We start from the raw sequence: 27,695 nt of genomic DNA, 5'->3' as shown, positions 1-27,695 counted from the left end.
ATGTGCAAATGTCTTTTCACGTCCCTGCTTTCAGATCTTCTGGGTATATCCCGAGTAGCAGGATTGCTGGATTATGAGGCAACTCTTTACTTAGCTTCCTTTGTATTGGAAAATGTTATTGGAAATCAAGAGATACATGGTGCACTTGTTACTACTGGAGTACTTTCCCACTTTTTTTACTTGATCTTTTAAAAATATATATACTTCAGACAACAGTGAATTTTATTTTTCTCAATAAATTAGTGATCTAAGTCATTTTTTAATGGCTTTTTAAAAAATTTATTCTTTTAAGCATAACAACATACAAACACGAACATTCTTACCATATGATCTTTCCATTCTCGGCACATAAACAGTAACTCATAATATCAACATATAGTTGTAAATATATCACCACAGTCACCTCTGAGAACATTTGCATCAATCCAGAAAAAGAAATAAAATGAAAAAAGAAAAAATTCATACATACCATACACCCCCTCCCCCACACTGAACACCAGCATTTCAATCTACTAAATTTATTTTAACATTTGTCCCCCTATTATTTATTTTTAATCCATGTGTTTTACTCATCTGTCCATAAGGTAGATAAAAGGAGCATCAGACACAAGGTTTTCACAATCACACATTCACATCGCAAATGCTATATCATTATACGATCATCTTCAAGAAATATGGCTATTGGAACACAGCTCTATTTTTTTTACCTAGGATTTTCTTGCTGGATGACTTTGTGTCTGTCTGTTCTTTGACATTCAGTTCAACTTATTCTTTAGGTTTTGTTTAACAGATCAGAGTTTTTCAGTTCTTGTTTTCTTCTTTCTTGCCCTGCCTGTATAATGCCTTTTTTCCCCCTTAGGAGGGTCTACTTAGGTATTATAGACCCCAGTCAGATTTTCCCAGACCAAACTGGCCTCCTCTCAAGAGGAAAGAGTCACTTGAGTCAATTTTCCCTGAGGGTGAGACCCTGCAGGTTAAAAGGCTTTCCTATGAAGCCTCTGGGCTCTGTGTTTTTCCTATCCTGCCCAGTATGTGGTGCTTTTCTGCCTGCCTGTCCCACCAGCATGAGGTGATGTGGTACCTTTAATTTCAGCAGACTCTCCCTGCTAGTAGCATGGTTGAGACAGAGAAGAGGTTTTAGGCTGGCTTTAATTGCTTCAATTTTCCAGTTCTTGGGATCTGAATTCCTTGAGGGAGGGAATCCACCTGAGCTGGCCCCACCCATCTCCTGTGGAAGGCACAGACTTCAGACAAACTCTTAAACAAGCTTAATTCTGCCCACACCTGGGACAGTTGGAGCCTGCGAAGCCCTGTGGCTGTATCCAGAGAGCAGTCAAGCTGTAGAAACACAGCCACAAAAAAAGAAAAAGAAAAATCCTTTTCAGAACAGGACACCTGTTGCTCAGGTTTGCCAATCAAGAGCTTAAGTTAGTATGTTGCTGTATGTATCTCCAGGTCCTATGTGCCCCCTCCTTTCCTTCAGGGCCCAGACCCTTTCAAATATTACATGCTATCTGAATAAAAAAAAAAACCTCTGTTTTTTTTTTTTTTTCTTTTTTCTTTTTCTGTCAGACCTGCTCCCTCTGTGCCTGGGCAATACCCAGCAACCTCAGCTTTTACTCAAGGTTCAGCTCAGCTGGGGGCCTATTTTTAGTAGTCAGAATTTGTTAATTAATTCCACAATTGGAGCATGGTTGTGCTCAGCCCCTGCTGCTGGTAAAGTCTCTTTTCTATCTGAAGCAGCCTGTGGGGGAGGGGCACCGGCTCTGCAGCTTGGGGAACTCACGGTTCTGGGTGGGCTTGCAGCCAGTCTACCTTGTCCAGACTGGGGTACGCTGTGTGTCCGCTCACTGATGTGGCCCCAGCAGTTGTTCTATACTATTTACTAGCTGCTCTGGAGGGTGAGCTAAATCCCACACCTCAGTAAGCTGCCATCTTGGCCCCCCTAAGTCTTTTGTTTTTTTCTATGAATGCTTACATTGGTTACTTTTCATTGTGAATTTCTAATTGGTTGATGATTTTAAAGCATCTGAACTGAGGAAGCATTACTCTATAGGTTATTTATTTGTTTCTGTCAGGAACTAGGGCTACTCTTTAATTAATTTCTTAGCTTGAGGAATCCCTAACCAAAGTGATAGTGTAACTTTTAACCCCAATTCTTTGTTATAATAGACCTTAGTTATTAATTCCCATGGGAATCTTTTTTTGAGGGGACAGGTGCAGAGAGGAAGGGGCGGTAAGGTGAGGGAGAGAAGAATGTGAAGCCATGGAAACCAAATTTACTTATCAGCTTCCTTATCTTTCAGGACACTTTTTTTCCTAGTCTACCCTTTAATTATGAGTGTGGCTTTGAGGTCTAATCTTCTGTCTTTTCACATGGATATTACTCCACAAAACTCTGTTTCTATTGTTGGAATTTCCCCCCATGATAGTCTGTTTCCAGGTTTGTTTGCCATTCCAGTTTCAGTTCCCCCTTTCTGTTTCGCATATTTATTTTGTTTTTGCCTATGAGGATATCTCTTACTTTCAAGCTCAACAGTAACATTAGGGGTTTACTTGCTTTGATTTATTGGGGAAGTTGAAATGGGAGAGGTGATTAAGAATGGTAGTAGCATCCATGTTTGCAAAATTCTGAAAGTAATTCAAATGTCCACCAACAGCACAAAAGAAGAATAAACCATGAGATTACAATCTTTTTTTATTTGTATGGTACACAAAACTATAATGTCATGAAATGAATGAATTATAACTAATGTATCAGTTTGAACATAAAAAGCAGTCATGGAATACCATGGTATGAAATTATTTACATAATGGTAAAGTATTGTTAAAATATACTGTATATTGAATAAGGAGTCACACATACATGGTAGAACTATAATAAGAAATGAGAGGCAATGAAGTAGCAAAATGAAGGTCTTTGGTGATCTTGGAAAGAAGGCTTTCAGTCGAGTCATGAGGCAGAATCCTGATTGAAATGTCTTTTTAAAAAATGGAAGAGAATTTTGGAGAAATAGTGAACAATGGGATAGCCAGGATAACCTCTTGATTCTGTTTGAAATCTATGAGCCACTGAAACTTTATTTTGTCTCATTTCTCTCTTCCCCCTTTTAATCAAGAAAGCTTTCTCAATCCTGTGATGCCAGGTCCTGGCTCATCCTGGGAGTTTTGTCCCACATTACCAGGGAGATTTACACCCCTGGGAGTCATGTCCCTTGTAGTGGGGGAGGGCAGTGAGTTCACCTGCTGAGTTGGCATAGAGAGAGAGAGAGAGAGGCCACATCTAAGCAACAAAGGAACACTCCAGCTTTGACTACTTCATAGAAAACTATAGAAGAGGGAGCTCTAATGCCATAAAGCTATAAAAGCTATCCTGGCCTAAACCATTCTCCTAAAAGTAGAATAACACTCATTTCAATTAAAAAGGAACAAGAGAATTAAAATGGAATGATGAAAAGTTTCAAGGAAGAGGAAGCAAGAGATTTAAAATCAGAGGAAATAAATAGAAAACAAATAATAGAATAGACCTGAATCCAAACATAAGAGTTATTACATTAAATATAAATGCTCTAAACACACCAGGTAAGATACAAAGATTGACAAAATGGATCAAAATGTGTCTGTAATTGCTGAATACAAGAAATTCACTTCATTATAGGTAGATTAAAAATAAAAGGATGGTATAGGTATACCATGAAAACTAATAAAAAGAAAGCTAAAGTGGCTATGTCAATATCACTCAAAGACTTCAGAATACCAGGGATAAAAAGGGACATTATATAATAAGAATGTCATTTCACTGAGTAAATGTAACTATCTTAAATGTGTATATACTTAACAATGGAGCTTCAAAATATGTGAAAAGAGAAATAAATAATCCACAATTATTAATGGAGACTTTAAAATGCCTCTTTAAGTTATTGATAGAACTAGTAGTCAGAAAATCAGCTATGATATAGAAATGAACAACTCTATCAACCAACTGAATATAATAGACATTTATGGTATAGTCCACCTAACAATATTAGAATTCATATTCTTCTCAAGTGTACTTGGAATTGATTGACCAAAATTGACCATAACCTGGATCATAAATTTAAAAGAATTGAAATCGTACATTGTATGTTCTTTGACCATAATGAAATTAAACTAGAAATCAATAGCAAAAAGATAAGAGGAAAGTCTCCAAACACCTGGAAATTAATAGCACATTTCTGAATAATATATGAGTCAAAGAAGAAAACTTGAAGTCAAAAGACTTCAACAGATATTTCACTAAAGAGGATATACTGGTGCAAATAAATACATGAAAAGTTCAAAATTGATAACCATTAGGAAAATGCAAATTAAAACCATGATGATATGCCATTACACACGTATTAGAATGACTAAAATGAAATGTACTGGCAATACCAGGTACTGAAGAGGATATTGAGCAGCTGGAACTAATACATTGTTGGAGGGAATGCAAAATGGTACAGCCACTTTGGAAAAGAGTTTGGCAATTTCCTATGAAGTTATGTATGATTCAGCAATCCCACTCCTGGGTATTTACTCTGGAGAAGTGGAAACTTAGTTCATACAAAAATCTAACATACATACACACACACACACACACATACACACATACACACATAGAGCAGCTCTTTTCATGATTACCCCAATCTGGAAACAGCCCAAATGTGCTTTATCAAGTGACTGATACATCTGTACAATGGAATACTACTTAGCAATAAAAAGAAATGAGCTATCAATACATGAAGCAACTTGCACAGATCTGAAGGGCATTTTGCTCAATGTAGAAAAATAAAATCTTAAAACGTTACATGCTGTGGTGGCCTGAAAGGATTATGTGCCCTACAAAAGCCATGTTTTAATCCTGACTCAATCTTGTGAGAGCAACCAGTTATCTCCACAGAGATGTGACTCACCCACTTGTGGGTGCTAACCTTGGATTAGAGGGAGATGTGAGGCCATCCTTTCCAGGTGGGTCTTGATTAGTTTGCTGGAATCCTTTAAAAGAGGAAGGATTTTGGAAAAGACTTGGGATCCCAAGAGAATGGCAGAGCCATGAGAACCTTGAAAGCCCACAGAGCCAGAGATCTTTGGAGATGAAGAAGGAAAACGTCCCCAGGGGAGCTTCATGAAAGAAACCTGGAGAGAAAACTAGTAGACATTGCCATGTTTGCCATTTGCCTTTCCAGTTGAGAGAGGAACCCTGAACTTCATCAGCCTTTCTTGAGTGAAGGTAACCTCTTGTTAGTGCTTTAATTTGGACATTTTTATAGACTTGGTTTAATTGGGACATTTTCATGGCCTTAGAATTGTAAACTTGCAACTTATTAAATTCCCCTTTTTAAAAGCCATCCGTTTCTGTTATATTGCTTTTCGGCAGCTAGCAAACTACAGCACATGCTATGTGATTACATTTATATAACATCCTGGAAATAAAAATAATACAGAGATGAGGAGCAGATCAGTGTTTTCCAGGGAATGTGGGTAGTTTGCTACTACAAAGGGATAATAGAAGGGAGTTTTCTGGGGTGATTGAACTATTCTGTATCCTGAATGTGGTTACACAAATCTGTATGTATATTCATAGAACTCTGAACAACAAAGTTTTGCTGAAGATTAATTTAAAATTCAAAAAATAAAAAGCAAAGGGATAGAAAAAACTATGATCAAACAATCTACAAAATTTACTGTAAGATGAAAGAATCTCAAGGAATGAAACATTCCTATAGATGATGAAAGACACACCATCAAGTCACATGTATAAACTATAGCATAGTGTTTCAAAAGAAGCTAGAAATTTCAGAATATGGTAGAAGCTGTGAAAGAACAATAGCATAGCAGAATTTAAAAACTCAGATATGAGATAGTTGAAGAATATGAAAAGTTGAAAAGAAAGGTAATGAAACTCAGGAAAGAATTAGAAATAAAATTAAAAGTCATTTCAGAAGTGAAGACTACAAGAGAAGGAAAACAAAAGTGAATATATGCAAGAGATAATACTTTAAGAGAAGTAGAAGGTGGAAAGGAGGAAATGCTTCAAAATGAAAAAAAAAAGGATTAGTGGGAAAGTGATAGATGTAGAAGATGGGCAATGATGATCCATCTGTCTTTTTTAAGATTTCCAGCAAATGTTCAGTGGGAAACAGAAAAATTACCAAAATTATTCAAGGAAACTTTACCAAAATGAGAACAAATGATTAGAAAGTATGTTTTGAAAGAGTACACCATGTGCCCATGTCAAAGACCAAATCACTTATAAGGAAAAGAAAATCAAGTTTTCCTTTCCACAGCAAAGCTTTCTCTCAGAAGATAGTATATATTCTAATATTATGTTTGTTTTAGTTTGCTAAAACTGTCAGAATATAATTTACCAGAAATGGGTTGTCTTTTGTAAAGGAGATTTATTAAATTACAAATTTACAGTTCTAAGTCCATAAAAATGTACAAAGTAAGGCAGCTAGAAAAATATACCTTGACTTTGAAGAAAAGGCGGATGGTATTTGGGGTTCCTCTGTCACATGGGAAGGCAAATGGCAATGTCTGCTGGATTTCCCTTCTGGCTTCTGGTTTCAAGCAGTTTTCTTGGGGGCATTTTCTTTCTGCATCTCCAAACATTTCTGTTTGTGTCAACTCTGAGGTTTTTCCAAAATGGTTCTCTCTTAAAATACTCCAATAAAGTGGACAGAGACCCATCTCCATGGAAACCATTTAATCAAAAGGTCACACCCCAGTTGGGTGGGTCACATTTCTATGGAAACAATCAAAAAGGCCCTATCCTAAGCAGTAGACCTGCCCCCATAAAGGGTATTGGTTTAGGATAAAGAACATAGCTTTTCTGGGGTACATAACAACCTAAAACTAGCACAAAGTTATGCAAGGAAATAAATTTTGAGCTAAGAATTTTACATCTAACTTGGTTGGATGTAAAGTCTATTAATCCTCCCTTCCCTCTTACCTTCTTGATGAATTCATGAGAAAATGAACTTCAGAAAACCAAAATAGAGAGACATCAGTTTTAGGACTGGTGGTTAGCATTAAATATATAATAACCTATATTTCTAATATCAAATGATTATTTGAAGGGAAAGGGCATTAGTATGTATTGCTAGATAGAGTAGACATATGTAGATATAGTATAATTATTCAAAAAGTGTTGTAAGAAAAGTGGAGATATATAAAAAGTACAAACTTGCAAATTGTCTTATGTATATATAAAAAGGGTATAATTACCTCAGATGAGATACCAAGGCATGGGAATGGGAGGAGGAAAAGAAGGTAAGGGTTACTTTCAATCTTTCTCCCAGTAGGGAACCAATCTTTAGCCAGCGAAAACAAAGAGAGTACAACAGATACTGTATAATGATTGGGGATAAAGATAACCATTGGATCAAAAATAAAAAATTCCATAAATATGAAAAGATTGTATCGGTGTGCTAAAGCTGCCAAAATGCAATATATCAGAAATGGTATGGCTTTTATAAAATGAATTTATCAAATTACTAGTTTACAGTTCTAAGGTCATAGAAATGTCTGAACTGAGGCATCCAGATAAAGATGCCTTAACTCCAAAGAAAAGCTAATGTCTGTCACATGGGAAGACACTTGGCTGGCATCTACTGGTCCTTGTTCTGACTTTCATTGCTTCCAGCTTCTTATGTTAGTGATTTCTTCGCTAAGCGTATGTAGGTCTTCACTTAGCTCTTTCTGGATACAACTCTGGGTTCTGGCTTGCTTAGCATCTCATGGGAAGGCTCATGGTGATGTTTATTGGGCTCCAAACATCCCTGTTTAGTCATCTGCTCTCTCTGTCAGAATTCCACACATCTCTAGGCATCTCTAGAGCCTAGAGATGTGTGGAATTCTGAAGCAACTGTTCTTCAAGTGTCTGAATTTGAGGTTTCTCCAAAATGTTTCCCCTTTCAAAGGACACTAGTAAACAAATCAAGATGTACCTTGAATGGGTGGAGTCATATTTCAGCTAAGCAAAAGGCCATACCCACAATTGGGTGTGTCATATCTCCATGAAAACAATCCAATTAAAGTTTCCCACCCTAAACAATAGGTCTGGCCCCACAAGGTTGAATCAGGATTAAAACATGACTTTTCTAGGGGTACAAAATAGTTCTAAACCAGCACGAAGATATATACTAAATAGTAGAGAATAAAACTTTTGTGAAAACCATTTATGTTTGAATGTTTATTATCATAAAACAATATTATAGAACTGAGGCCAAAACATGGATTATAAAATGCTGCTATTTATCTAAAACAGGAATGATACTATAAAAAGTTTCAAGAATCGTTACCTGTAGGGGTGAGGGAAAGGAGTAGAGTGGAGAGGATATCTTTGTTTTGTAGATTTAAATTGAAAATTATGTAAATATACAAGACAATTATAAAACAAAATTAAATATAAGGATTAAAGGAACACACACACAGAAATCTTAAATTGCTTTTGGCAGCCATATTAGTGATTGTAGTATCGATATTTTTATTGAGAATGTTGCATATATAGAGTGAAATAAAATAAGTGAATAATCCTCTAGAGTTTTTGAGAAGAGGAACTTTTAGTATGGAAAAAAGGAAATACAGAAACAAGCATCTATAATGTTAAATAGAAACCCTGTAGTCCTGAAAATTGAATTGGATTATTTTGAATTTGAGATCTTTTACCTTTAAATATGAAGTCTGTAGAATAAAAGAGATCTGAGAGATATCAACCAGTCTTATGTATAGACCTCATGAATCCTGATTCAAACAAACTGAATAATACACATTTATAATTAGACAACTGGGGAAATATGAAGATTAACAAGATATTTGGTCTTATAGTATTTGTTCTTAGTTATATTATGCTTTTGCACAAATGTCCTTTTTTTTTTTCTAAGATTCATGCTGAAATATTTACAGTGAAAATTAATCAGTGCCTGGAATTTGCTTCACAGTAATCTGGGAAGGTTGTTGTGAGAAGGGAATGGATTTAAAAGGTTGTCCATAAGTTGAAAATTATTGAAGCTGAGTGATTGTTACATTGGATTCTTTTCTACTTTGATAAATTTAAAGTTTTCCATAATAAACTAACAAAAAAGTAGGAAGTGAAACAATGTATGAGTTGGTGGGGACTGATAACTTTTGTCTGAAATTTTGTAGTATAGGGGATAATAAAATGGGTGGTAGCTATAGGAAGTCCTGAATCTAGGAAGTTGTGTGTGTATTAACACATTATATTAAGAATGTCTTTGTATACTTATGAGAAAAGGCATGGGGTAGGAATTACAGAAGCATCTGTAAGAAAAAGTACTCTAATGCCCAGTTGAGGTATTGGTTTTGTTCAGGAGCATTTTGTTATCAGGATAAGCAGTTTATAGGAGTATATTTATAGGTTGATTTAACTTGATTGAATGGCTGAGGAAATTCTCTTATTCCTAGGATTTTTTTTCTCAATGAAATAGTCATTGAAAGATCAGCCATAAGATGGTTTTGAGGTTTTTGGAGGGGAGAGGTGGGAAAAATTTTTCTCTGAGAGTGGGGGAATGAAAAATATAGTAGGGTTTGCAGGGAAATGCTGAAGGTCTTTGAGTTTTGCAGTGGAAAAGAACAATAGGCAGAATTGGATTTAACCATGGTTGGGGAGGTGAATGCATGACAATAGTTACAATGATGGCTTGTGGAATTTAAGCTAGGTAAGATTATGGAGGGATGTAATAGAGGGTGAAAATCAACAGTGCAGATGATTGTGGGCATAAGCAGGAGGGTAGTTGTAAAATAATTGCTACCTTTCTTCTTGAGTTTTTAGGGCTTTTTTTAATGCAATTTTATTGGTATAGTCTTATACAATATAATCATCCAAAGTATACAATGAATGGTTCACAATATGATCATATGGTTGTGCATTCATCATCACTGTCAAGTTTTGAACATTTTCATTACTCCACAAACAATAAAAATAAGAATAAGAATAAAAGAAAAAGTGAAAAAGAACACCCCAAACATCCCATACCGCCCTATCCCCCCTGTTATTTACTTTTTGTATTTATTTTCTTACTCATCTGTCCATACACTGGATAAAGGGAGTATTTTAAAAAAATTTTTATTAATTAAAAAAATTACAAGAAACAAACATTCCCAACACATACACTCAGCAATTCACAATATCATCACATAGTTGCATATTCATCATCATAATTTCTCAGCACATTAGCATCAATTCAGAAAAAGTGATAAAAAGACAACAGAAAAATATAACAAACAGAAAAAAATTTTACAGACCATATCCCTTTCATTGATCACTAGCATTTCAAACTAAATCTATTTTAACATTTGTTCCTGCTATTATTTATTTTTATTCCATATGTTCCTCTCATCTGTTGACAAGGTAGATAAAAGCAGCATCAGACACAAGGTTTTCACAATCACACAGTCACATTGTGAAAGCTATATCATTATACAATCATCATCAAGAAACATGGCTACTGGAACACAGTTCTACATTTTCAGGCAGTTCCCTCCAGCCTCTCCATTACATCTTGGATAACAAGGTGATATCTACTTAATGCATAAGAATAACCTCCAGGATAACCTCTCGACTCTGTTTGGAATCTCTCAGCCATTGACACTTTGTCTCATTTCACTCTTCCCCTTTTGGTCGAGAAGGTTTTCTCAATCCCTTGATGCTGGGTTTCAGCTCATTCTGGGATTTCTGTCCTACGTTGCCAGGAAGATCCACACCTGGGGAGTCATGTCCCACGTAGACAGGGGAAGGGTGGTAAGTTTGCTAGCTGTGTTGGCTGGAGAGAGATGCCACATCTGAGCAACAAAAGAGGTTCTCTTGGGGGTGACTCTTAGGCCTAATTTTAAGTATGCTTGACCTATCCCCTGTGGGGTTGTTTCATATGAACAAACCCCAAGACTGAGCGCTCAGCCTATAGCTTTGTTTGCCCACACTGCTTGTGAGAATATCAAGAATTCAACTTAGGGAAGTTGAATTTTCCCCCATTCTCACCATTCCTTGAAGGGGACTTTGCAAGTACTTTTCCACTCACTGATCAAATCACTCTGGGATTCATTGGGGCATCACTCTGGACAAACCAACAAAATCTCATGTCTTACCCAAGGTTCCATGTACTTATGTTGTTCAACCAAGCTATCTACATAAGTTATATTAGGAAATGCACTAGTCAAAGTATATATTTGTACCAAATAAACATTTTTTACTTTAGTCTCACATATAAGTTGAAATTTTAAAATATTAATTGCCATCTGTCTTCAGCACCCTGCAGTAATGGCATTCTTTTGTTCTTCCTCATGCAAAAACATTTTTTAAATTTGTACATTTAGTCACTATCATTATACACTCTAGGTATTCCTAGATTACACCATCTCAATCTTTATCCTCTATCTTTCTTTGTGATTTCATTTATGTCCCCAGCCCTCCTCCCTCTATCATTCTCATATGCAGCTTCATTCAGTGTTTCAACATAACCGTATTACAGTTAGGTAGTATTGTGCTCTCCATTTCTGAGTTTTTATATTCAGTCCTGTTGCACAATCCGTATCCCTTCAGCTCCAATTACCCAATATCTTACCCTATTTCTACCTCCTGATGGTCTCTGTTACCAAGGAAATATTCCAAGTTTATTCACTAATGTCAGTTGATATCAGTGAGACCATACAGTATTTGTCCTTTTTTTTTTGGCTAATCACACTCAGCATAATGTCCTTAAGGTCCATTCACGTTGTTACATACTTAATAACTTTATTCTGTCTTACAGCTGCATAATATTCCATCTTATGTAAATGTCACAGTTTGTTTAGCCAACTGTCTGTTGATGGACATTTTGGCTGTTTCCACTCTTGGTAATTGTTAATAATGCTGCTATAAACATTGGTGTGTAAATGTCCATTTGTGTCCTTGGCCTCGTGTCCTTTGAGTAGAGACAGCATATAGATGGGTCCTGTTTTTTAATCCATTCTGCCAAACTATATCTTTTGTTTGGAGAGTTTAATCCATTAACATTTGGTGTTATTACTGCATGGGTAGTACTTTCTTCTACTATTTTGCCTTCTGGGTTTTATATGTCATATCTAATTTTCCTTCTTTTTACCTTTACTCATAGTCTTCCTTTCTACACTCTTCTCCACACCTCTCTCTTCTGTCTTCGTATCTGTCTCTAGTGTTCCCTTTAGTATTTCTTGCAGAGCTGGTCTCTTGGTCACAAATTCTCTCAGTGATTTTTTGTCTGAAAATGTTTTAATATCTCCCTCATTTTTAAAGGACAGTTTTGCTGGATATAGAATTCTTGGTTGGCAGTTTTTCTCTTTTAATAATTTAAATATATTATCCCACTGTCTTCTCGCCTCCATGGTTTCTGCTGAGAGATCTGCGCATAGTCTTTATTGGGCTTCCCTTGTATGTGATGGATTGCTTTTCTCTTGTTGCTTTCAAGATCCTCTCTTTCTCTTTGACCTCTGACATTCTGATTATTAAATGTCTTGGAGTATGTCTATTTGGATCTATTCTCTTTGGGGTACGCTGCACTTCTTGGATCTGTAATTTTAAGTGTTTCATAAGAGTTGGGAAATTTTCAGTGATAATTTCCTCCAGTAGTTTTTCTCCTCCTTTCCCCTTCTCTTCTCCTTCTGGGACACCCACAGCACATATCTTCATGCGCTTCATATAGTCTTTCAATTCCCTGAGTCCCTGCTCATATTTTTCATTTTTTTTCCCTATAGTTTCTGTTTCTTGTCGGATTTCATATGTTCTGCCCTCCAGTTCAGAAATCCTATGTTCTGTCTCTCGAAATCTACCATTGTAGGTTTCCATTGTTTTTTTCATCTCTTCTACTGTGTCTTTCATTCCCATAAGTTCTGTGATTTGTTTTTTCAGACTTTCAGTTTCTTCTTTTTGTTCTTTCCTTGCCTTCTTTATATCCTCCCTCAATTCATTGATTTGGTTTTTGATGAGATTTTCCATGTCTGTTCATACATTCTGAATTAATTGTTTCAGCTCCTGTATGTCATTTGAATTGTTGGTTGGTTTGTTCCTTTGATTGGGCCATATCTTCAACTTTCCTAGTGTGATTTGTTATTTTTTGCTGGCATCTAGGCATTTAATTACCTTAATTAGTTTATCTGGAGATTGCTTTCACTTCTTTTATCTAGGGTTTTCTTGCTGAATGAATTTGTTTTCTATCTGTTCTTTGACATTCTGTTCAGCTTTATCTGGACCTCTAGCTTAAGTTTTGTTTAACAGAGGAGAATTTTTCAGTTCTTGTTTTCTTGTTTCTTGCCCTGCTTGTGTGGTGCATTTCCCCCACATACACTTAGGAGGGTCTACTTAGATATTATAGACCCCAGCCAGATTTTCCCAGACCAAACTGGCCTCCTATCAGGAGGAAAGAGTCACCTGCGTTGGTTTTCCCTGAGGATGAGACCCAGCAGTTTGAAAGACTTTCCTGTGAAGTCTCTGGGCTCTGTTTTTCTTATCCTGCCCAATATGTGGCGCTTGTCTGACTGCAGGTCCCACCAGAATAAGATGATGCAGTACCTTTAACTTTGGCAGACTCCCTGCTGGGGGCGTGGTGGAGACAGAGGAGAGGTTGCAGGCTGGTTTTAATGGCTTCAAATTACCAAGCCCTGGTGTCTGAATTCCTTGATGGAGGGATTCCACCTGGGTGAGGCTTCACCCCTCCCCTGGGGAAGGCACAAGCTCAGATAAACCCCCAAAAGAGCTCACTTCTGCCTATGCCTGGAACAGTTGCAGCCTGAAAAGTCCTGCTGCTGTATCCTGAGGCAGTCAAGCCTTTGTAGATACACAGCTACAAAAACCTGTTTCGTTCTCTTTTTTCCCCCTTTTTCTGTCAGTCCTGCCCCCTTGGTGCCGGGGCAAATATGAGCAACCTCCGCTTTGATCAGGTTCACCTAAGCTGGGGACCTATTTTTAGTAGTCAGAATTGTTAATTAGTTCCAAGATTAGCGTTTGATTGTGCCTAGTCCCTGCTTCTGGTAAAGTCCTTTCCTTTCCCCTCTGGGAAGCAGCCTGTGGGGGAGGGGCTCTGGCCGCTGCAGCTTTGGGAACTCACATTTCTGGGGGTTGCTCGCAGATGGTCCAGCTGGTCCAGACTGGGGTATGCTGTGTGTCCACTCACTATTGTGGCTCCGGGAGCTGTTCTGTACTGTTTCTGGTTATTTAGCAGTTGTTCTGGAGGATGAACTAAAATGCGCACAATGTTAAGCCGTCATCTTGACCCGAAGTGTAAAGGGAGTATTAATCACACAGTTTTCACAATCACATAGTCACACCTTAAAAGCTGTATAGTTATATAATCATCTTTAAGAATCTAGGCTACTTGATTACAGTTCAATGGTTTCAGGCATTTCCCTTTAGTTGCTCCGATACATCAAAAACTGAAAGGGGTTATCTATATACTGCATAAGAATAACTTCCAGAATGACCTTTAGACTCTATTTAAAATCTGTCAGCCGCTGAAACTTTTTTTTTTTTTAATTTCTCTTTTCTCATTTGGTCAAGAAGTCTTTCTCAATTCCCTGATGCCAGGGCCAGGCTCATCCCCAGGAGTCATGTCCCACCTTTCCAGGAATATTTATAACCTTGATAGTCATGTCCTACTCTACATAGGCGGGGAGGGCTTTGAGTTTATCTGAGGAGTTGGCTTAGAAAGGTCACATCTGAGCAACAAAGGAGGTTCTCTGTAGGGTGACTCTTAGGCATAATTATAAGTAACCTTAGCTTTTCTTTTGCAGGAATAAGTTTCATAGGGACTAGCCCAAAGATCCAGGGCCTGACCCATCAAATTTGTCATCCAGAGGGCTATTTTTATGTCATCATGCCTCACCCTTTTCACATTTGTTTACTTTATGCTAGCTTATTTTATGAAAGAAACTTAGTTCAGATGCAAGATGACTTAGAATCATTTTCCTTGTTCAGTGTCCCCCAACCTTTGTTTTTTCAAAATATTTTTACATGTTAACAAGAATAATAGTTACCACTACTTAAAGAGCTCTCACTTATGCTGGGCACTTTACATATATTATTCCTAATCCTCATAGGCCTTTGTATAAATATTTCTGTATCTATTATTATATGAAGAAGTGGTGATTGAGATAGGTCAAAATAATTTGCCCATAGAAAGGTGATAATGAACAGAGGTGGGGTCTGAAAGCCTGTGTTCTCCCTAGACCTCATTACTGCTCTTTCTTTTACTCTGAACAGTTTCACAACTATTTCTACTATCACTCATTGCTAGAGACTGCTGAATTCCCTTCTGTATTCTTCCAATGTCAACCTTTATAGCATCTCCACCAAATGTTAGTTTCATTGGATCCACAAAGCATATTGTATTCAAAAGAGTATTTGTTTTCTAATCATTCTATACTTATTCCATATTTTAGAACATTCTCAGTATATTATATTACCGTGATTGTTATTCTTCATTATTTCTTTTGGCTCACATCCAATATACTGTTGCAGATTACTAGTATCCCGGTCTGTCCAAACTCATTCTGCCAGATTAGTTGATGTTCCTAGTCTCCCAGTATTCCCATGTACCTTTGCATAGCATTATTTCACATTGTAGAGGTACCTATATGTATATGTACAAAGGAAGAAATATTTGGATAGATGGATGATTAGGTATATATATGTATAATTTTTGTTTGTTTCATTTATACATGTAGCTTTCTGTGTGATTTTGTGGGAGAGACCAAAATTAAGGACACATGTTCAGAATTATAATTATAAGCAAAATGATTATGATTCTCAAATACTTTCCTAGTTTCATATGTTTATATTTTCCTTTATCCCTGTAATAATACCCTTTCATTAATCTAGTGATTCATTCACTAAACATTAAACATATCTGTTGAATATCCTTTATGAGCAAGATGTTGATTATTCTGTGGTGAATAAAATAGCCATTGTTCTTTCCCTTTAAGAGTTTTCAGGGCAAGAAAATAAATGGTTACATGTGGGTAAATAAAAGATCATATAACTCTAAAATTCAGAAAATTGTTTTTTAAAAAAAGAAAAATATGAAATAGAAAATAAAGGCATGAATTTAGATGGGGTTATCCAGCCTACTTTCTAAGTAACTTTTTATTTGAGACTTATAATATGATACCAAGCCAGCCATGCTAACAGAAGTTTCAAAATTTCTAGCATTGAACAATCTTTAGAAAATTCTGAAAAGGTAAAGGACTTGGCTTATTTCAGAGCTCAGAGAGATAAATACTTAGTATATAATGAACAGTGAGCCGAAGTGGGTCTGAAAGCTGTTAGACAAGATTTTGATGAGATAGGCTGTCAAAGAAAAAAGGACTATAGAGCCTCTCATAAACTATGGTACAGAGTTCAGATTTTTTTCTAGATGCAGTTGGAAATCATTGAAAAATTCCAGGTGGAATTCTTAAATTGTGAGATGCATCAGAATTGGCTAATTGAATGTGTTAAAAATAGGAGACTAAAGACTTATAGCTATAAATTCTTGTTCACATTGTGTGACTCAGTGCCTTGATATCTAGTTATTTAACCCAATTTCAGCTGATTCTGATCTACACCTGAATTTTAGAAGTACTGATTTAATTGGGGTTCCTATTAAATTTCCTTATTTTTCTTAATTCCTTATTGCTCTTTTCCTCGTTTTCAAACTGAAAGCTGTGTACATCATCTGCAGTTCTTATGGAGATCAGTTTTATTTTCTCTCCTTTTTCAACCATAGAGGTTTTATTTCTCCCAAAATAGGAAATGGCATGTGTTTGCTTTTTGGTTATCTTTCAGAATTGGAGTTCAGATGTACCACCAAGGAGTCATGTTCACAAAATGGAACCTATGACGTAGCATCATCTCAGTGGGTGATATTGGAAAAAAGTCATGGCCTTGTGGACTCTGGTGTTGGAGATGACTGGAAATGCAAAGACCAGTTTGGGAGACATGGAATAAATCTGGAGGAGTATTTGAGGCAAACATTAATCACCTATGAAAAAGTGCCAACCTTCAGCCAGAAGACATCTGTTACTCTACCTCAGCAAACTTGTGGAGAAAATTTCTGTAAATTTAAAGAATTTGGGAAGGCCTTTATTTATGGCTCAGAGCTTATGCAACAACAAAGAATTCATACTGGTGAGAAACCCTTTAAATGTAAGGAAGTTGGGAAGGCATTTAGTAATTTTTCCTGTCTCACTGAACATCAGAAAATTCATAGTAGTGAGAAGCATTATGAATATAAGGAATTTGGGAAAGCATTTATCTGTGGCTCAGAACTTACTCAACATCACAATATTCATACTGGTGAAAAGCCCAATGAATGTAAGGAATGTGGGAAGGATTTTAAACTGTGTTCACAACTTGATCAACATCAGCAAATTCAGACTGGTGAGAAATCTTATCAATGTAGGGAATGTGGGAAAGCCTTTATTCATGCCTCACAACTCACTGAACACCAGAGAATTCATCCTGGTATGGTTATGAAGCAACATGAATGTATAGACTATGGGAAAGACTTTATTTGTGGCTCTCAACTTTTCCATCATCACCAAATTCATACTGGTGAGAAATCCTATGAATGTGCACAGTGTGGGAAGGTCTTTATTTGTAGCTCACAACTTACTAAACATCAGCAAATTCATGCTGCCAAAAAACCTTATAAATGCAAGGAATGTGGGAAAGCCTTTATCCATGGGTCACAACTCACTCGACATCACAGTATTCATACTGGTGAGAAGCCCTATGAGTGTACGGAATGTGGGAAGGCTTTTAGACAGTCTGCACACCTTATTCGACATAAGAGAACTCATACTGGTGACAAACCTTATGAATGTAAGGAATGTGGGAAATCTTTTAATTATGGTTCAGAACTCACTGGACATCAGAGAGTTCATACTGGTGAGAAACCCTATGATTGTAAGGAATGTGGGAAGACCTTTAGACTGCGTTCACAACTTCGCAAACATCAGCGAATTCATACTGGTGAGAAATCTTATCAGCATAGGGAATGTGGGAAAGCCTTTATTCATGCCTCACAATGTACTGAACACCAGAGAATTCATCCTGGTATGAAACATGAGTGTAATGAATGTGGGAAGAACTTTATTTGTGGCTCCCAACTTTTCCAGCATCACCAAATTCATACTGGTGAGAAATCCTATGAATGTGCACAGTGTAGGAAGGTCTTTATCTGTAGCTCACAACTTACTAAACATCTGCGAAATCATGCTGCCAAGAAACCTTATAAATGCAAGGAATGTGGAAAAGCCTTTATCCATGGCTCACAACTTACTCAACATCACAACATTCATACTGGTGAGAAGCCCTACGAATGTACGGAATGTGGGAAGGCTTTTAGACAGCCTGCACACCTTATTCGACATAAGAGAACTCATACTGGTGAGAAACCTTATGAATGTAAGGAATGTGGGAAGTCTTTTATTTGTGGCTCAGAACTCACTGGACATCAGAGAGTTCATACTGGTGAGAAACCCTATGATTGTAAGGAATGCGGGAAGGCCTTTAGGCTACGTTCACAGCTTCGTCAACATCAACGAATTCATACTGGTGAGAAACCGTATGAATGCAAGGAATGTGGTAAAGCCTTTATTTATAGTTCCCAGCTTTCTTGCCATAGGAAGCGTCACACTGGTGACAAGCCCTATGAATGCAAAGAATGTGGGAAGACCTTTAGTATGCGTTCACAACTTGGTCAACATCAGCGAATTCATACTGGTGAGAAGCCCTATGAATGTAAGGAATGTGGTAAAGGCTTTATTTATTGCTCCCAACTTTCTTACCATCAGAAACTTCATACTGGTGACAAGCCCTATGAATGCAAAGAATGTGGGAAGGCCTTTAGACTGCGTTCTCAACTTGGTCAACATCACCAAATTCATACTGGTGGGAAATCCTATGAATGTGTACAGTGTGGGAAGACCTTTATTTGTGGCTCACAACTTACTCAACATCAGCGAATTCATGCTGACAAGAAACATAAATGCAAGGAATGTGGGAAAGCATTTATCCGTGGCTCAGAACTTACTCGACATCACAGCATTCATACTGGTGAGAGGCCCTATGAATGTAGGGAATGTGGGAAGGCTTTTAGACAGTCTGCACACCTTACTCAACATAAGAGAATTCATACTGGTGAAAAACCTTGTGAATGTAAGGAATGTGGGAAATCTTTTTTTTTTAGCTCACAACTCACTGCACATCAGAGAATTCATACTGGTGAGAAACCCTATGATTGTAGGGAATGTGGGAAGGCCTTTAGACTGCGTTCACAACTTGGTCAACATCAGCGAATTCATACTGGTGAGAAGTCAGTGTAAGAAATGTGGGAAGGCTTTTAAACAGTCTGCATACCTTCCTCAACATCAGATAATTCATAATCTAATTTAATTAATATAGGTAACTCTTTACATGCCATTCATTTGTTATGAATCATCAAATTTCATTCTAGAGAAAAATACAGTGGATGTCAAAATTCCTTTAACGTCATACTCAATTCAGCATCAGAAAATTTAATATTAAAGAAATTGATAATGCAGAAGAGTTTTCTATTATGACTCAAACCTTGTTGAAATTCTACAAATTTGTAGGAGAGTGTGCTGAATAAGAAAAGACTAACTTCTCTGTGCTTTAATTTAATAGTTGGTAAACTGGTGAAACTAATAGTATCCATTTGTAATAAAGATTCTCTTTTTTTTTTCTAGTCTCCTGACTTCTTTTTAAGCCTTATCCTCTCTGTCTCCATCTGTCCCATCTGGAAAAGCTGATAAAAACCTGGTGTACACCACCTCTGTTGGCACTGGCAGGAAATTTTAAGCTTGTAAGTCTCCAGTTTACACCATGGACTTTTCCTAAGTCCTACTTCATAGTCAGTATAAGGACCCAACCTGCTCCCTCTACCTTGCTCAAGCCACCATGGATCTATTTGTGCTCATCCTGCTCTGCTTAGGAGACTTTGGTGTGAGTAATAAACTCTTGAATACTCTTGATGTGTGGAGTGTCATCAGCACCCATATCCATCCTAAAATTAGGAGGGGATCCATCCCATGTCCCAGCATAACCACAATAAATTTTTATAGCCATGAATGAATTTGTACAGTTGGCATTATGATCTTGGACATGACTCCTTTGAAATCTTTTTAGCTCCTGGCTTATGAACTTATGGCTTTTCAAACCACTGCATATAGTGGTTTGAACCCAGTTCATACCATAAGTGGCTTGGCTTATGAATTGGGTACGGAGCACTGCTGCTGAGCTTGCATTTGAGTTGTACCACACTATGTGTAACTGCTGAGTCTTAGCAAGCTTGATTTAGGTTTATACCAACCTAAATCAGAAGTTTTGATAATTGGAGTTAAGAGACAGGAGTAGAGATTGGGGCCCATTTTAAAGTGGTTGAGTTGTGTTTTCTTGGTCTGCACCTGTTGTGTCTTGGATTGAATCATGTGTTTCAAAAGCCTCAAAGCCTCATAAGACTCAATCTGTGACTACTGGTTGGGTCTCAAGCAGGCATTCACGTCCATTCTATAGAGCATTCAGCGAGAAGACTAATATTCTGTATGCTATATCCACCAATTGGGAGGTTGTTTGTGAAAGAGCAGTCAGCCACTAGGCAGTGAAAAAGCAGTAATGTGGTCAAGAATAAGATGGCTGACTAGGTTCCAGAAATACCTGTGCTGCTCCTGCTGCCCATTCCCTTTGTCAAAACAAAGACCTGGGTCCTATGTGGGTTATAGGGAAAAAAACACCCTGGTTTCCTGGTATGGTCACTTATGAAAAGTAGCCCTGAATTTCTTACCTAAGCCTTTCCTAAAGGGCCAGAGAACACCATGATCCTATTGGCTAATTGTAAAACCCTCTCAGTGAATATGGCCTCCCTTAAGTGCTACAGCATGTTAACATATGAAGGGCTACCCTTATCTTTGCTTAGGCTCAAGGCCTCTAGAGTCAATAAGATGGTCATAGAGTCTTCCCCAAATCCAGATGACCCTGATTGGAAATCCCTGGAGAAGCTTATTACAATCATGAACTGGGTGAACTCATGAGTCCTCCCCACCAACACCACTGAAAAACAGTGCAGGGGAGGAAATGGAAACGGGTCTGAGATTTGACTCAGAAATACAAAACCTAAATATTTTGTGTAATTAGCAAATGTAAAGGGCACAGATTGGCTCTTACACCTATATATTACTAGCTCTGAATTAACTTTAACCTCTGCCACATACCAAGTGGCTAGCATGTCTCATGATCATCAAATTAATAATTTATTTAGTAAATCTAGGATCCACTAGATTTACAGAAATGGACACAAGATCTTGGCCCACCCCAACATTCATGGGCATATTTTGCAGTGTTTACTCTGCTCTATCAGGTTTTCGTGGCAAGGAAAGTAACCCACTGTACCACCATGGTCATTAATGCACATGTCCTCACTAGTCATAGGAGAGGAATGCCAATCAATAATACAGACTGGTATGTTTCAAACGGTGTATTGCTAACTGAACATCCCAATGGATAGGAAGTCATAGTCAATCCTGAGCAGGTTACTTTTGGCACTGACACTTTGCAGTGATTTCTCAGGGGAACACATACAAATTACAGGGTTTCACTGCTTCTTTAATTAGTCAACTTGCCTAGAATTATTTGCTGTTCAAGGCACACGTTTTGAGTCACAAAGTAACAGAGCCCATACAGAAAGCAGCCCACATTTCAGAGTTTCTGAGGCTACTCCCTACCACTGCAGAACTGCCACCAAAAGACGTTTTATTGGCAACTCCGCAACCTGAGCTTTTCCAATTATATCTCTAGTAAGATCACCAAGGAGCACCAGGCTTTTCTGTGATGATATACAGAGCATTCAATCTCTTCCCCCAAACTCAGCTCCCCAGTGTGTAGGGCCCACTGTCTATTCCCTGGCCTGAGGCAGTGGCAGCATTTCCAGTGTCTTTAAGGACATGGCATGCCCCTGGGACCACAGCCACCATTTGTTAGTTGCCATACAACTTTCTAGGTCCTGATTGATATCGGTTCTCAAATCTTGGTAATCCCCAGAGGTTTCACCAAATTTGAGGAAAGACCTCACTATGATCCCCAGAGCATGCTGAATATAAGACGGAAGGCAAACAATTCCAGTTTATGCTGACTATTGGCACAATAATTCTGCCTTATTTTTCAGTGGTCATAGTTCCTGTCCCCTTTGGCTTCCCTTTTTGGAGATGGATGCTGTAATTCACTGTGTGGCCCTTACTGTTGGCCTCACCAAATGGGAAAGTGTGGATCTGCCCACAAGCAATGAAAATTGTTAGTGCATTCTAATTTGATTAAAGCAGGGTCTTTAAGGATTAAGATTCATTATACAGGATGTATTAAAAGTAGGGGTAGTTATTCCCATTTTCCTGTTTTCTACCCCAATCTGGCCTGTCCTTAAACCTGGAATGATACTTTATGGTGGACTACTGCAGTCCTGTGATACTTTGGTTTGGGTGGCAACTTGGACAGATGATGGTGCCCAGTTATTCTTTTGCTATGGACTTAAATCATCAGCATGATTGATTTCATCTATGGGTGAATGCATCTGCCAATCAGACAAGTTCCTTACCATTTCCAACATTCTGTCTAGATGGTGTGGAGGTGGAGACAAAGTAGATATACAAAAACATACATTTAAAGATAAAATAACTAGCATTTGGGTCTCTATAAAGATAATATTGAGTCAAGGTGAAGCAACTATGTTAGAGATGTTGATATTTTGCAGCATTATAATCTCTGTTTGATTTTAAGTTTGTGTAGTGATTATTGGTAACATACAGAAGCCTAAAGTTTTCATTTTTCTTCTCAATAAAGATGTGTTTTTTTAAATTACTTATTCCAGAGTAGTGTTTTTGTATGTGAGCTTGTCTAGTTTGTTGGCATACAGTTGTTCATAATATTGTCTTATGTTTTTTTTTTTTTTATTTCTTCAGGGTTTGTGGTAACAACCCTCTTCTCTATTTCTGATTTTGTTTATTTGCATCATCTTTTTTTCTTTGTCAGTCTTGTTAGTGGCCCGTCAATTTCATTGATTTTCTCAAAGAACCAACTTTTGATTTTATTGATTCTTTCTATTGTTCTTTTGTTCTCCCATTCATTTAACTGTACTTTAGTCTTTATTTCTTTTTCTGTTTGCTTTGGGATTAGCTTGCTGTTCTTTCTCAAGTTCCTCCAGGTGAGCAGTTAAGTTCTTGACTTTTACTCTTTTTTCTTAATAAAGGCATTTAGGAAAATAAATTTCCCTCTTTACACAGCCTTTGCCACATCCCATAAGTTCTGATATGTTGTATTCTCATCATTCATCTCCAGATAGCTACTGATTTCTCTAGCAATTTTTTCTTTGACCCCTGGATGTTTAAGAGTGTGTTATTTTATCTCCATATATTTGTGAATGTTCTTGTTCTTTGGTGGTTGTTGATATTCAGCTTTGTTCCATTGCCATCAGAGAAAGTGCTTTGAATAATTTCAGTGTTTTTAAATTTATAAAAACCTGTTTTGTGCCCCAGCATATGATCTATCCTGGAGAATGCTCCATGAACAGGAGAGAAGAATATATATCCTGGTGTTTTGGGGGTGTATAGGCTTATATATGTCTATTAGGTCTAATTCATTTATCAAGTTGTTTAACTTCTCTATTTCCTTATTGATCCTCTGTCTGATTATTTTTTCTATAGAGGAGAGTAGTGTATTGAAATGTCCTACTGTTATTGTTGAAACATCTATTGCTCCCTTCAGTTTGCCATTGTCTGTCTCATGTACTTTGGAGCTCCTTGATTGGAAGCATAAACATTTATGATTGCTACTTCTTAGTGAATTGTCCCTTTTATTAATATATAGTGTCCCTCTTTGTCTCTTACAATGTCTTTACATTTAAAGCCTATTTTGCTCCATATTATAATAGCTATTCCTGCTTTCTTTTGGTTACAGCTTGCATGGGACATCTTTTTTCCATCCTTTCACTTTCAATCTATTTGTATCCTTGTGTCTAAGATGAGTGTCTTGTAAGCAGCATGTGCTGGATTATATTTCTTCATCCATTCTGCCAATCTGTATCTTTAATTGATAAGTTTAATCTGTTAATATTCAAAGTTGATTGCTGAAGAGGTATTTCTTGAATCTGCCTTCTGATCCTTTGGGTTTTACTTGTCAGATCTATATGTTCTTTTCCCTTTTTCTCTTTTTAACCTTCAAGTTACCCTTACCGTTACTCTTCAAATCTGTGCCCTTCTCCAGACCTCACTCTCCTGTCTTTTAGCAGAACTCCCTTTAATATTTCTTATAGGGCTGGTCTCTTGTTAACAGATTCTTTCAGGATTTGTCTGTGAAAATTTAAATCTCTCCCTCAGTTTATTTTTATTTTTATTTTTTGCATGGGCAGGCACCGGTAATTGAACCTGGGTCTCCAGCATGGAAGGTGAGAATTCTGCCTCTGAGCCACTGTTACATCACCCTCTCCCTCAGTTTTAAAGGACAGTTTGGCTGGGTACAGAATTCTTGGCTGGAAATGTTTCTTTCAGGATCTTATACCACACTACCTTCTCACCTCCATAGTGCCAGTTAAGTAGTCTGAACTCAGTCTTATATGATTTCCCTTGTATGTAGTACATTGTTTTTCTCTTGTCACTTTCAGGATTTTCTGTTTCTCTTTAACATTTGACAGACTGATTAGTATGTGTCTTGGGGAAGGCCTGTTTGGATTTATTCTATTTGGAGTTCATTGGGATTCTTTGATTTGCATATTTCCCTTATAAGGGTTGGGAAGTTCCCCCCCATTATTTCCTCAACTAATATTTCTAGCTCTTTTCTCTTCTCTTTCTTGGACACCAGTGATTCCTGTATTTGTGCACTTTGTTTTGTCCATCGTTTCCCTAAGATCCAATTCAAAATTTTCCATCTTTTTTTGCTATTTGCTGTTTTAAGTGTTTGAAATCAGTTGTCCTGTCCTCTAATTGGCTTATTCTTTCTTCTGCCTCTTCAAGTCTGCTATTGTGTGTCTCTAGTATAGTTTTAATTTGGTCTATAGCCTCTTTAATCTCTGTGATATCTGCTATTTTTCTATTTATTCATTCAAATTCCTTTTTATGCTCTTCTAGTGTCTTCTTAAATCTCCTTTATATCATTAGCTATCCCATTTATTTTATTTAGTAGAGTTATATGAACATCTCTGATTAGTTGTTCCAATGTCTGTGTCTGCTCTAGTGTTTTAATTTGGTTGTTAGGCTGGGCTGTATCTGTCTGCATCATGATATGCTTAGTGATCTTCTATTGTCTTTGCATCATGTAAATATCTTGATTGGTTTACTTTGGAAGTTGATTTCCTTCAGTAGTCTAAGGCATTTTATTTGCAGGATGGAAATGGAGCCGAATCTGTGGGGCACGGCATGTGGCACAGTAGTTTGGTGATGTGTTGAGGTCAAGAAGTCAGTGCATGAATCCAGAGTAGTGTTTAACATAATCTTACAGTGAAAAACATTCCATTACTTATTCACAAGCAAACAACTGCACATTTTAAAATTGTACTTTATGATTAATACCAATATTTTAATCCTCAATCTTATCGTCAAATCACTAGTATTTTAAACTTGGCAATGAATATGAAATTACTTTTAGACTTATAGAATGATTTTAATGTTATTTAAGATGCTTGTTAATATTTTAGTAAAGCTTAAACCTTCCTTTTTATGGAGTTAATGTCTGAATTCTTTTTTTTAAAATTTGTATTAGTAAAACCAATCAAACATACAACATGAACATTCTTAACATATGAACATTCCATACTTGGTGTACAATCAGTGGTTCACAATATTATCACATGTTGTACCTTCATCACCATGATAATTTCTCAGAATGTTTAAATTTTTATTACTTATTTTGGTAGCAACTAGTTAGAGGGAATAGTATTTATGTGATTAAACAAATTGGTATTTACTTTCAATACTTTTTAAAATTTTAAACTTTGTCATCATTGGGGTAAAATATGACTTGGTGTTCATTTGTATATTAACAGTTCAACTACAAAATGAAATATTCTGAAGTATAACACATGATGCACCTGCATTTAAATGACAATCATTTGCACAAAGACACTTTACTGTGGACACTGTTGGAAGATTTATGAAAGTATGTGAAATTGTACCTAGAATTGTGTTACTAGTAACTATAAATAGCAACGCTAAATTCATTGTACTTGATGAATGAATGAATGTAGTCTAGTCTCAGTTACCTTGGTTTAAATGTCTAATGTCTCCACTTTTTCGTTTTAAAATGTATTTGTAATTTGTTTTGATGGAGGTATTTTTGGACTGCAGGGGTTATTGTCAATGTGTGATTTGTGCTTTTATATAATGTAATGTGATATACTGATTTTTATAACTTAAGTGATATTTAGATAATTCTAATAACTGTATATTTGACAACCTATTAAAATGTTTTGCATTAGGAGAAACAAAACAAAACAAAAACTGGTAGCAGAGGAGAGGCAAGATGGCGATATCATGAGGTATGAATTAATTCACCTTCCAGAACAGCTTGAAAATAGCCAGGAATGGTACAGGACACACTGCTGGGGGAACATCAGTGACAGGACACACAGAATATACCAGTCTGGGCCAGGTGGAACAGCTGAGATCCCACACAGCACTGTAAGTCCTCCAAACTGTGGAGGCCAGTGCCCCTCCATATCCCAGCCAGCATGGCAGGCTGATTCCCCAAGGGGAAAGGAAACAGACTTTACCAGTAGGAAGGGTTTAGCTAAACCAAGCTCCAATTGTGGAATTAACAAATTCTGACTCCTGAAAACAGGGCCGTAGCACAAAAAATCTGGAATAGGGACTAAAGGAAATGGGATATTTTAACCCAGCAGAAAGGAGGCAGAGCTGACAGAAACAAGAAATAATCAGAGACTCTTTTTTTAGTTGGAAAGCACAAAATAATGGAAAAGAGCTAGACCCGAAGAAAAGGAGGCACATAGAACCTGGAAATACATGGAGCCATGTACCAGCTCAAGCACTTGATTGACAAACCCGAGGATTGGGGTTCTGACTCTGAAAAGGCTTTATTTTATTTTATTTTATTTTTTTTACTTTTTAACAGCTCATTAGATAAAACTGCAAGCACTCTCAGACTCCAGCACTGCCCCAGGCAAAGGTGGAACTAAGGCATGTGTGAGAGACAAAGTAACCAGTCATGTGAAAGGGGTTAATTCCCTAAAAGGGCATATCTTCCCTAAGTAAAGCGGGGTGGGATCCAGCTCAAGTGAAATTGCTCCTTCAAGGAATTCAGGCCCCAGGGGCTGAAAAACAGAAGTAATCAGGGCCCACCTACTACCTCATTTTGTTGCAACCACACCACTGTCAGGGAGAGTCTGCTGAAATTAAAGGTGCCACATCACTTTATGTTGGTGGGAAGCTGCTGGGCATGATAGCAAAAATGCATAGTCTAGAGGCTTCATAGGAAAGTTTGACAACCAGATGGGTCTCACCCTCAGGGAAAACTGATGCTGTCTTCTCACTTCTCCTGAGACCTGGGCCTGTCTGGTCTGGGAAAATCTGATTGGGGTCTACAATATCTCCTCCTCCTCCTCAAAAAAAAAAGTTTCATATAGGCAGGACAATAGAACAGAAAAACAAGAGCT

General features: G+C 37.2%; 1 protein-coding gene across 1 annotated transcript in view; it reads left to right on the top strand.

The window, feature by feature from the left end:
* LOC143660036 (uncharacterized) overlaps window positions 1-19,731 on the top strand; it is a 45,489-nt gene extending 25,758 nt beyond the window's left edge. Inside the window, 2 exon segments of the mRNA XM_077133378.1 lie at window positions 16,811-19,343; window positions 19,345-19,731. Of these exon segments, the coding sequence (XP_076989493.1) occupies window positions 16,811-19,343; window positions 19,345-19,423 (2,612 nt within the window). The 3' untranslated portion in view covers window positions 19,424-19,731.
* The last annotated feature ends 7,964 nt before the right edge of the window (window positions 19,732-27,695 follow it).

This window comes from Tamandua tetradactyla, chromosome 16, assembly GCF_023851605.1.
Source record: "Tamandua tetradactyla isolate mTamTet1 chromosome 16, mTamTet1.pri, whole genome shotgun sequence".
Taxonomy (NCBI): domain Eukaryota; kingdom Metazoa; phylum Chordata; class Mammalia; order Pilosa; family Myrmecophagidae; genus Tamandua; species Tamandua tetradactyla.
Note: the sequence above shows the minus strand (reverse complement) of the source record. Positions and strands in the feature narration are given on the sequence as shown.